The sequence below is a fragment of the Trachemys scripta genome, chromosome 3 (genome assembly GCF_013100865.1).
Source record: "Trachemys scripta elegans isolate TJP31775 chromosome 3, CAS_Tse_1.0, whole genome shotgun sequence".
Classification (NCBI taxonomy): domain Eukaryota; kingdom Metazoa; phylum Chordata; order Testudines; family Emydidae; genus Trachemys; species Trachemys scripta.
In genome coordinates this window covers 86,589,219-86,601,702 of record NC_048300.1, presented here as the reverse complement: position 1 = coordinate 86,601,702, position 12,484 = coordinate 86,589,219, and the positions used below count along the sequence as shown (strand labels likewise).

At 38.3% G+C, this 12,484-nt stretch overlaps 1 protein-coding gene across 8 annotated transcripts in view; it reads left to right on the top strand.

Moving 5' to 3' along the window:
• Nucleotides 1-12,484, top strand: part of MAP3K4 (mitogen-activated protein kinase kinase kinase 4) — a 145,440-nt gene that overhangs the window by 109,077 nt on the left and 23,879 nt on the right. For 5 of the 8 annotated variants that reach the window (XR_004645080.1, XR_004645079.1, XM_034765276.1 and 2 more), the window contains exons 15-18: nt 472-550; nt 4,834-4,930; nt 5,897-6,013; nt 11,327-11,427. Coding sequence is in view for 6 of the 8 variants with exons in the window: in XM_034765276.1 (XP_034621167.1) it covers nt 472-550; nt 4,834-4,930; nt 5,897-6,013; nt 11,327-11,427 (394 nt within the window). In the remaining 2 variants the exon portion in view is untranslated. The remainder of the gene's footprint in view (nt 1-471; nt 551-4,833; nt 4,931-5,896; nt 6,014-11,326; nt 11,428-12,484) is intronic. The other 3 variants (XM_034765273.1, XM_034765275.1, XM_034765274.1) reach the window with 3 other exon arrangements.

Below are 12,484 nucleotides of genomic sequence, written 5' to 3'. Positions count from 1 at the left end.
TAACTACTTAATTCTGGCAAGTCCATTGCTGGATAGGAGTGTCTAGCAATGAAATCCTAACTTTTGGCTCCAGAGATTTATTTTAATGGAATAGATAGAAGCAGTAGTATCGCACGTGACAGATTATACACGTATTAGTACATTTTAAGCAATAACACCCTGCCTTTGTGGACTTCACGCCAGGATAATTGACTGTTAGAGAAATCATGTTGCAGTCACTGTCTAAGCTACCTCATACATTTACAAATATATTTCAGTTAGCATACATAACTATATAGGTCATAGCTGTTGTGAAGAAATGTATTTTGGGGATTTGGGATTTTTATGTCTGAAGACAAATTTAAAGGCTTGATCAAAATTGGAAAAACTAGTAAGCCAAATTTTCTCCAAATCTAGATAAATGATTTTTTTTGGCAATTATCTTGTGTAGTGTACAATATCAAAACTTGTTTTTTTGTTTCCCTCTCCTAGAGTTTACAAGCTCTGATGAATGAATGCATCGGCCATGTAATTGGAAAACCTCACAGTCCTGTTACAGGTTTGTACATTGGTAAGACAGCAGTTCCTGGCATTACTTCTGGAACCTAGCTACTGTAGTTTGTATAAATAAATTTGAAAAATAACAATTTGATTGCCAGTTCATTTTAAAACATTAAATTTAATCATAAAAAGGTACTTTTAAAGCTTTTCCTGGTTGTTCTCATATGAACATTACTGCCTGAGTCATCATTAAACTGTGGAAGAGTTAACACAAGTAATGTGTAAAATGACAACAGTCCATATTTTCAGGTAGTGGGTTTTTTGTTTTTTGTTTTTTTTTTAAGTAAATCACTCAGGTGATTGCTCTGACTAAGGGCAGGTTTACACTACAAAATTAAGTTGACCTAAGTTATGTTGATGTACAGCCACTGCAGTAATTAAATCGCTTTTGCATGTCCATGCTACACTCCTTGTGTTGGCAGTGTGCGTCCTCGCCAGGAGCGGTGCACCGATTTAACTGTCAGTGTGGGGCATTGTGGGACGGCTTCTGAAAGGCAGCAACAGTCGATGTAAGCAGTGCAGTGTCTACTCTGACACTGCGTCAACCGAAGTGCTACGCCTCTCATGGAAGTAGAGTTCTTAAGTCGGTGTAGTGGGGGAGTTACATTGGCGGGAACTACATTTTAGTGAAGACACTTACAGAGTTAGGTCGATGTAAGCTGTCTGTAGTGTAGACCAAGGCTAATTAATGTCCTTAAATGGCTCCCAATAGAGTCCCGTCAACTCTTCAGAAGAAAATATTATGGCTGTGAGGAGTTATAGCTTTGGGGAAAATCAGGGCTCTATAAAGGCCTCTACCGTAGTTGATCCCATTGCAGGTAAGAATAGAAGAGTGAAAGGGTGGCTACAGCAGAATTTCAGATTCAAGTCACAGGCAAATGTTCGTAAGAGCAAGCTAGTTATTCTAATATAGTATATTATCCAGTTGGAGGCTAGTCTGCAATGGCAAGTCACTGCATGGAAAGTCAGGGTCTGAATCTACAGAGCAGCTGTTTGCCATGCAGTAATGTCTTGTGTGGATACTGCTAATATGCACTAAAAGCCAAGCCATATTCCAGGACTTTTAGTGCACTGTAGCAGTGTCCACAAGTGACGTTACCGTGTGGCAAGCTGGTACACTGCAGATTCATATCCTGGATTGCCACACAGTAACTTGCCATGTAGACAAGCTCGAGTGATTTGGTGTGTTCTGTGGAGCAGTTTCTTTGCAATGCATTTTTGACTTGTTTATTTTTATATTTCACTGAAGCTTTGTAAACACAAGTGGTAATGCAGATATTAAAATTCTTTGAAAAGAAGCTTTAAAATGTTCCTTGTTGTTTGATCCAGTTAACACAAAACAAAAATTTTACTAGATCTAAAATGAGCTACTTCTCATGTGGGCTCATAACCTCCATTGAAGTATTAAATATGGCATTGTATCCTTGTTTACAAATTTACTTCTTGTTACTTAAAGTTACTATTTTCATTCCCAACTAGATATATATTTCCATGTAGTGAGTGTCATAAAATTATGCCAATTTATTTTTTAAAAGACAAATTTTAATATTACATTAGTTTGCATTGAACGTCTATTGGTTGTAAATATTTTCATAAATAAGATTATCTAATGACTAATGAATAAGTCTTACTACATTTATTTTGGTTTAGTATTAAAAATGATTTCTATTTATTTGTTAAAATAATTGTATTCAAACGTGATTCTGGATAAAGAGTATACTGCAATACTTTTGTAATTACTATCTACAAGGGGAAATAGGTTGGAAACCATTTGAAAGAGCCAAAGTTAAATGTTAATCTGTGTAAAATGTTGATACTGTAGCTGCAGGCTATTGTGAATATCTTTATTAATTGTATGGCCTAAGAAAATGCAGTGTGATTCTTTGTAAAATATAGATTAGAAGAAGAATTGCCAAATTCGTAATTCAGTGCATCTAAAATTATTATCAGCTATATTATTGACTCAGAACTTTAAATTGAATTAAGCAAATGTTAATTGCAGAGTTTTTCTTTGATGTTGCTATTCAGTAGTATTGCTACAACAATAGAGATGTGACATTCTGTTAGGCTTTAAATGCAACCAAACTGCCTTGCCAACAGAGTATTTCTGCTTGTACCTGGAACTCTTGTAAATCTTCTTGTGATTTGTCAAGGTTAAAAATAGCCTTTGTTAAAAAGGTAAACCTCTGTGTTGTGGTATTTCATGCATGAGGAATATTAACTTTTTTTTCACACATATGTTTCTATCTTATGTCCTTGTAGGAGACTTCTGTGCTGATGTCTGGTGCAGTACTTCCAGTATCTTTGTTAGATTCGGGAAGATATAACTTCCAAAATCATTTTGGCTGCTTACTGCCCACACTGCAATTATTGTTTCATTTTAGCACCATTGTTGCGGTTAAGAATGCTATCTAGTAATTTCTCTCATTTCCCGCCTCCTTGCCAGTGCAATTAGTCATTGCTAGACATTCATAACTCTCATTTTTCCTGAAGTTGCATACTGGTTCCTCATGTTTTCACATAGTCTTGACACACTTCACATGTGTTAAGGCACAACATGGAATGGGGGGCACCTGCTGGTTTCGAAAGCATAAGCAGCTCTTCCACACCATGATGAATGAGGGCAAATGGGTTTAGATGGCAGGGGGAATTAAAGGTTCAGAGGAAAACAGGAGAAGGAAGAAGCGTGGGTATTATGAAAAGTACAAAGAAGTGGCATTGGAAAGAGAGAAAGTAACAGGGTTAAGCTGAAGATATCACACAGGGAGGGAGGGAAGCAAGAGAGAGAGCTCAGTGGTTTGAGCATTGGCCTGCTAAACCCAGGGTTGTGAGTTCAATCCCTGAGGGGGCCATTTAGGGATCTGGGGCAAAAAAATTGGTCCTGCTAGTGAAGGCAGGGGACGGGACTTGATGACCTTTCAAGGTCCCTTCCAGTTCTATGAGATAAGTATATCTCCATATATAAGTACAACAGGAGGAAAAAGCATTATCCCTTTGAGTTGTTTTAAGTTCCGTGAATTTAATATCAAAATAGAACACTTATCTGCAAGTAACAAAAAAAGATTTAAAAACTTTATTACAAGTATCTATGTTCAACTGACTGTGGCTGTAAACTGGGTACAAGGTTCAGTGTGTGTGTGTAAGTCTTTGCAGTATTGGGATAAAACACTGTGTTTAATGTACAGAAAGGTACATAGTGATATACCGATATCTAACTTCTTTAAAAAGGAAGTGTCCAACTTTCTGGTCAGTTGCACAGCATTAATTATTCATTTTGGTTGCTGGGAGGTATGTTTATTATTATGGCAGGGTAGCTGACTCCTGTTGTGATCCCCCTGTCTGCAGATCACATATCAAATGCGTAGTTTGAAAGAGTAATGAGCAGTGTCCTTCTTGAGTCTAGAGCTAGGGTTCATTTTATTATATATCACACCAACAATTTGGGTTGTAAATTTACAAGCTACTTTTCTGTCCACATAACCCTTATCCCACTCTATGCTTTCCTTTAGAATGGAGTTGTTAATGTACAATAAATACTATTTAGAATAACTCAATGAAGTGTTCTGTGCTCTTCGTATAAGCCCTTAGATTCACAGTGAAACTAGTTCAGAGATGAGACTAATGTTCATTTTGGTTAAAACAATGGTTTTACCATGCATATGAGTCCAAATACTGAAACACTTGCAAATGCTGCTTCAGCCATGACTTGGCTGACAACTTTTAGTACTGATAATACTATTTTATTTAGCTTACTGCATATATGCATGGCATTTGACCAGCATGCTTTGCTTTTTATAGTTGTCTAGAAAATTAATATATCTGATACCAAGAGCATCTATAAAGCAATAGTGTTGGCATTATTCAGTTTTTAACATTTTGTTTATTTACTGCATAAAAAAAGTAATAAATTAACCCTTGTGAAGTTGAAAAAATGAAAATACAGTTACTGTATTTTCATTAGATGCGCATCCTGTTACAGCTATTTTTTCATTCCTCTGATTGTTTTTAATGGCTGTTTATATTTTATAGAAACCTGATGCTGAAAGTTACTAGTATGATTAGTATTATCTTTATAAGTGATTTATTTTAAATGAGTTTTTTGGGGTTTGTGTATACAAAATGAATAAAATATTTTGAGGTAAATAGAAGCTGAATTTATATTATATAATTGCTTAATTTGTGGGGGGAATCTTTAACAAAATCACATAACATCATTATTTTTAAAATTTTTCATAACAGGTGTTTTTCCTGACATTATAATAATATTTATGTGTTGACTTTTACCATTTGCAGCTATTCATCGAAACAGTCCTCGTCCTGTGAAGGTACCTCGATGCCACAGTGATCCACCAAATCCTCACCTTATCATCCCAACTCCTGAAGGGTTCAGGTATTCAGCACTTGTCCAGATTCTTAAACATCAGCTTTCTTCTCTTTCACTGAAAGTTTGATGTTACTGAAGCTGTTCGTTTAACTCAGTGAACTGAATATTGTTTCTCTAAAATATTTGTTCTGATAAAGCCAATACTTCTGTTTTTGCAAGAGGAAAATCAAGGAGATTCTTAAAAAAAGAGTTAAAGAAATCTGTATTTTAAAGGCATGCTTTTGGAGATGGTGCATTTTCTTATTTGTTTAATGCTTCGATTGCTGCATGCTTTCCAACTTTAAAGTCATTCTTTGTTTTCTTCTTTACAAAATTGCTTTGGGAAAAGAATATTTTATAATGAGATTCAGTATTTTAAATACTGGTAGTTAACTAGCTTTTTCCCTTCCCCTGACTGAGTGAGCATGTAATGCCTCAGACTTTGCTTCTGTAGTTTAGTTTACATGAGATTTTCAAAGATAACATCCTTGAATATGGTGGCATTTCTGTATCTTAGTGTTAAATAATTTTCAAACTATATTCACATAATTGTTTTCCATTAAAAGTTTTGGTCTAGAAATAGGACTAAAATCTGAAAGCTTCCAAACTAATTTTGCCATACAACCTTCCACATAAACAAAATAAAGGGCTATATTTTCAAAGGGGCTGTAGCTCAGCCTCAGAATATGGATTCAAAATGTTTCAAAACCAGGTATTCACACACACAAATTGGGAGCTATTCTAGAGGTAACTGTTGAAGTGTTGGTCTCTTAACACTCTTAACATGTTAGGTGATTGCCCATTGACTACTCTGCTTCTAAAACTTTTGGGACTTTTTTTTTTTTTTGGTAAAATAAATTAACTTTTTCCCCACATGAATAAACTTTAAAAATTGACACTGTTTTTGATTGTTTCGCTATCTTATTTTTAAATTAAATTTTCAACTCCATCCACTTTTTCAACTGTTTCCTGAAGTCTTTCTTCTCATCGCAGCACGCGGAGTGTCCCTTGTGATGTACGGAACCATTGCAGCGCTGCTGTCAGTCGCCCCGCTCCCATCAGTAGCGACTCAGCTCAACCAAAACCTGTCAGCAGTGCAAATGATACCAGGTAGTTCCACTCCGCAATGCAGAAGTCTCATTTCTGTTTACATCACCCATGCAAATTGCTCCCATTAAATACATTCCATTAGATAATTTAAACAGTGAAATTCCATCCCGTCATGTGCTCTGTTCCAGTGGCTTCTTCATCTGTGTTCGACTTCGGTGAAATTATTATACTATACAAGTGCATGTTTATAAGTCTGCACTGAGCTAAAACAAGATGATAATTTGAACATACAGTTTTGACCTTACATATTGGTCAAAAGACTATACATTAATTCATGCAGTAAAAATACGCATGCAGTTAACATATACCATTCAGTTCCTCAGTAGATTAGCTTTGATAGGTTTATTAGTAATTGGTAAATGTTCCCTGCACATGTATTTCTCAAGGAGGTTTTAATATGCAAATTAATCAGTTTCTTGTTTACAATTAAATTGTAAGAATTTTTAATATAATACAGAATTGGGGGGAAATGATTTTTAGTGATGAAAAATACTTGTGAAAATTTCCTGGTGGCAAATATAGAGTACTACAAATAAGTTTTGTGGGTGGATTTCTACCTGTGGTTTCTTATACCCATGCAGAATAAGAACATGACCAAAGATGACTTCCATGTTTCAGAGCAGTACCATTTTCAAAGAACATCAGTAAATTGCTGCACAAATCTATTCCAGTATCTTCAATGTTGCAAGCCTGATAATGGGGTGTCACATTTTTCTTTGTCCCCTCACATCTGGCCACTGCCAAATGCTGTTGGTTCCTCCACAGTTTCTAAGTCTGCTTTTTCCTCTGCATCCTGACCACAAAAATCCTTGTTGATGTCTTGGTAATCTCTTGCCTCATCTACTGCAATCTTGTCTTTTCTGGCCTCTCCTTACTCCCTGCAGTCCATCCAAATAGTTGCTAAAGTCATCCTCCTCTCCTATGATTGCTGTCACTTGCTTCTCCTTGCCTTCTGCATCAAGTTCAAACTCCTTGTTCTCATGTTCAAGTGTCATCCTACTCCCCCTCTCCATACCTTCCATTCAAGCCTTCCTTATATCCTTTCCACCCCTCTCTCCTCCACTCTTTCCCTCGTATATTTCTCCCGTGTCCATGTTCAAGCTTCTTTCTCCTTGCTTCCTGTGCCTGGTGTAATCACATACTTACTTTGTGCTAACTGACCACACCTTATCCCCACAAAAAACCTGCACTGCTTTGAGTTTAGACCAGCTGTATTACATCATAGTTGTGTTTGTGACAGATATAGCAATTTCCTGCAATATCCTGAACAAACCTTGTTGAATTAAGGTTAAGTAACTTAGAAGTCAATTTTATTAAAAATGCAAATGTTTGTGTTACTGTGGGATTGTATGTAACGTCCCTAGGGAGGAGACATGACTAATATAAACCCTGAGAAGTGTCATGAGCTTCACAGGACTGTTTGAAACATGTGCCAGACAAGAATGAGCTTCTAAAGTTAAGCAGGTTTCCCAGGAAATCTCTAGTGGGAGGTGAATGCGAATATAACTCTTCCAGTTTTGCAAGAACTTAACCTTTTGAAGCTTCACCCAGTGGGAAGGGACCTTTATCTGCTGATAACCTGTTACATGAGGATAAGATCAGAGGCCCAAAGGAGTGACTTACAGATTCATGGGTGTTCTTATTCTGAGCTAAGGTGGTTATGAACATCGCAGAAAAACCCCTGGCAGGTGAAGGCTTGTTCACCTGCCAGAGCCCTTGTTGGAGTTGGGGGTGATCTCTGGTAAATTTATTAGAATGCGTGTAGGTTTTTATTGTTCTGTTTTCTCTGTAATGCTTTCACTTTAAGAATAAATGTTATTGCTTAGAAAAAGCTGTGTGGTAGTTTGTAACTGTGGGTAATTATGCTATTGATAGCCTCTGAAGAGAAAGCAAATGAGCTTGCTTAGGCAGTCTGACTTGATGGGGAATTCACAGTGAAGGCAGGGAACTATGTGGCCTGGAAAACACTCCAGTCAGGAGGGGGAGAGAGACGGTCTCCACCCAAGAAATGTAACAGCTGGGGAGCTAGATGCCTGAAAGTGGTTCCCTTGCTGAATTACAAAAGGGGAATACAAGCCTGGTACCCCGGAACTGTGACAGTGTTATCTAATTCGGGTTGCAGGCCCCTTTTGGCTGAGACTACATCTTCCTCCACAGCTCTGAGCACTGACAATACTCAGCAAATAATCTTGGGAGTACCAATATCATTAGTGTTCTACTGTTGCCACCTTCCTTATAGTTCAGACAAAAAAAAAATTAGGAAAGGGAACAGTCTGTCAGTGGAACTTTCATATAAGGGCTGTAACTAACTTCCTGTGTGAGTTGAGTGGGAAAGAAATGAACTCCAATTTTAATTGTTCAGCAATTTTGTTAACTTACATTTTTGTGGTACTAAAATGTTCATCACGGCCATCCTTTGAAATAACATCTGTTAAAAACATGAGCCACACTTTTAATTACAGTAGCTAGTAATGGTGCAGAGTTATGATTGAGTTCATAAGTGAATAGCAGTTATTGTTTAAGACCTCTTAGTATTTTGACATTAAGAGGATTTATGCAGTTTGAGTAGTATAATTAACAATATTCTAACAGTGACTGTATCTGGAGTCTCAAGATTTCTAAATACCTCATGGGTCTTACTTCTTTTATTTGTATGGTCATAGTGCCAAGAGCTCTGTTGTGCTAGTCGTCACACACCTGGGTCATGCTCTGAAGAGGTTACAAACTCATTTGAAATAAAATGCAACAAGCAAATGTAGCAAATATTAAGAAGCGAAGGGGAGGGAGAAAGAACAGGACAACAGTAATAAGATTGCATGGTTACTTAGGTGAACTATGCACGCAACTTAATTAGTCTGAACTATTTTAAAGTTTTTTATTTTTAATAAATAATATCTGCTATCTTCAACTGCTACTCAACCAACCATCCTGGTTAGCTCATTTGTTGTAGATGGCACAGAAGAAGCAGGTTTAGAGATATTTGAAGCGGAATGGATTGTGGCCTTACAGATAATTTCAGGGGGAGTGTTTCAGGCATTGGGTGGCAGTTCTTTTGACATAAAGCTCTAACTAGCATATCTCGAAAGTGTCTTGTCACTTCACATTCTGTGATTTTTATGCTAAAAGTTTTGATTTGCATCCCAAAATGGTCTCTGCATATAGAAGCTGGCTGTACAGTACACTGTCTGTTCACTAAAAGAACAGTCCTGGTCTTTGGAAGAATACTTCTGGATGCTATTTGTGTGTTTATCAAACATTCTCTGTACTTCCATTTTAAGACAGTCATTACAGAAGACCCAGTAGTAGTGATCAGCAGTGCCAAGCACTTTACAGATCCTTTTCATGGTTTACAGATAGATAAATAACACATAGAAGCTCTAGCAGTTTCAGAAATCAAGAGAGCTGTGGTTGAGTAGTATTTGTGGTTTCTAAAAAACACACATATAGAATCGGTCCATTATTTAAATATTCCTCTTGTGTTACAGACCACATAAAACAGATTCCCTCTACTCTGCCCCCATCTCCTTCTGTCCTGCCCCCTTCAAATTTCCCCTGGAGCATGTGGGTTACTTGAAGTGTTGCCTGAGCAGCTGCCTTTTGAACAGGAGCAACTGAGGGATACGATTATAATTTTTGACTATCTTATGCTTTGGTGTGATGTTATATTATTGAATGTAACTGGGACAGACTTGTAATTCATGTGTGATGGTGCACCCATGTACTGTGGTATCTGTAACAGTTACCGTGTGTGTTTCTTATTTTCATTTTTGAAAAAAACTGATTGAAAACAAAAGAATTACACAACAAAATGTTTGTCAACCTACAAAAGAATCGAATGATCAACAATAATTGATGGAAGGAAAAAGAAATAAGAAATATACATTTCAAAGAACTGGGACTTCACTTCTTAAAAGCATCCACATATATATTTTGGCCAATAATATTAGAACATTGGAATGGTTGCAGTGTTGTACAGAAATCTATGTATTCTGTTCATTAAAGAAATAATTCCCTAGAAGTTTGCATGCTGTTCTTGGAGCCATCTACCTTACAACTCTTTTGGGAGTTGGGAATAACAAACTGCAGTGTTTTTTTCTACAACAGAGGCTGTGAATTCTTACGTGCACAATGTGTATTTTTTAGTTGAACTCTGATCACCCATGAACTAAATAAATAGTAGTTAAAAACTAACTACGGAAACCGGAAATTTGTAGTATTGTAGTAGCATTGAAGAGAATTGTCATTAAAGAATGACTATAATATACTGTGTACAGTATAATCCACTTAAAGTGAACTTCAGTTTGTAATGAAGTAGAATGAGCGTCCCAAACTTTTCCAACTCAATCTGCAGATTGCTGTCTTAATTGTAGTTATCCTCACTTATAGTGAAGTTATTCTGTGAAAGAAAAAAACATCTCTTCACTAAGGACGGTTCTATTGTATTTAAGAGGGTGGATGCCCAGCCACTGGAATAGCATAGAAACAAAGCTTTAATCTGTTCTAAACATTTGCATTAGGTGCATACAATTTATAGAATATGAGAACTTTCTAAACTAGTTGCACTAAGCAATGTGTGGTGCACAAATGCTACCATAGTTCATTCAAGGCTGTTCTTAAAATATTCTTTTTTTATGTAATTTGAACATTTAAATGCAAAGCAATTTTAATCTATTAGTTTATATTGAGCTTTTTGACAGTTTGAGTCTGTGCTATTTCTATACTAATTTTTCCAATTTAATTGTTGAATGTCCAAGGTCGGAGACGGCTGTGGTTGATCATTTTGTATTTACCCAGACCTAGTATTTGAGCAGATTTCCTTCTGTCTTTCTCACTGTTTCTTTACCTGTTTAATAATTTGCATATACACAGGCTCATAATTAATATGTGCAAGACAGCATTCCTGTTTTGTCTTCTGGTAGTATTTATTTTTTAAATAAAACTCTGAGCGGAATATAGCTCTGACGTGCTTGGAGCTAGATCTGGTAAGGTGTTGAACCCCTGTAGATCCCATTTTAATCAACATGAGTTTCAGGTGCTTAACACTACATAAGATCCAACCTTTAGGTTGGTGGAGTGGGACAGCTTCTCCATCCAGGATTTAAATAATGTCACACAGAGAGCAGGAAAGAAAATGCTGAAGATTTACAATACTTCAGTTTACTTCCCAAGAACTCGTTTTGCCTTTGTGTGGTTTTCATTAATGGGACCAGGGTGGATACACTCGCCCCCTAAGCTTTAGAGGTTCTGTCACTTCAGAAGTGCAATTTAAATTGCTAATCCGTACAGTGGCTTTTTTTTTTTTTTTTTAAACAGGGGTTCCAGTGTCCCTGAAAATGATCGACTGGCTTCAATAGCAGCTGAGTTGCAGTTTAGGTCCCTGAGCCGTCACTCAAGTCCCACTGAGGATCGAGAAGGTGATTATTTCGATACCAGATTGTGATCTAGATCCACAAATGATTCATGTGATTAATGTATTGTCTCTCTCCTGACCCAGATCCATCTCCCCTTTTAAAAATTCCTTTATCAACTCTTTATTTCTAAACAGGTCTTTATTGTGTTAACTTTAAATTAAGGACCAAATTGCCTATGTTTTCCCAAATATGTCTGTGTGGGGTATTTATTTATTTATTTATTTTTTTCAGGTGCAGCTTGGGCACCTGTGTTTAAGATAGTTGCTTGATTAGCTTTTTTAATAGACCCGTGGGGTGTTCCATTACAGCAGAGGTGGGCAATCTTTTTGGCCCGAGGGCCACATGGGGAATAGAAATTGTATGGCGGGCCATGAATGCTCACAAAATTGGTGTTGAGGTGCCGGAGGGGGTGCGGGCTCTGGGATGGGGCTGGGCATGAGGAGTTTGGGGTGTAGGAGGGTGCTCTGGGCTGGGACCGAAGGGTTCGGAGGGCAGAAGGGGGATCAGGGCTGGGGCAGGGGTGCAGAACGCGGTGCAGGTTCCGGCTGGGGGTGCGGGCCCGGTAATGGGGCTGGGGATGAGAGGTTTGGGGTGCAGGAGGGTGCTCAGGGATGGGATCGAGGATTTTGGAGAGTGGGAGGGGGATCAGGGCTGGGGCAGGTGGTTGGGGCGTGGGGAGAGGCTCAGGGCTGCAGGCTCCGAGCAGTATTTACCTCAAGCGGTTCCCAGAAGCAGTGGCATGTCCCTTCTCTGGCTCCTACGCCGAGGTGCAGCCAGGCAGCTCTACATGCTGCCCCATCCGCAGGCACCACCCCTGCAGCTCCCATTGGAGCACGTAGGAGCCGGAGCGGGGCCATGCTGTGGCTTCCGGGAGCTGCCTGGTGCGGCCCCTGACCCTGTGCCCCAGCTGGAGTGGGGCACAGCCACGTGGTGTGGCCTCCGACCCAGCGCCCCGACCGGAGCAGCGCCAAGCCTTGTGGTGCGGCTCATGGGCCATAGTTTGACCACCCTGCACTACAGCGTTCAAAATGAGATTGATACCGTAGTGACATTTTGTTGG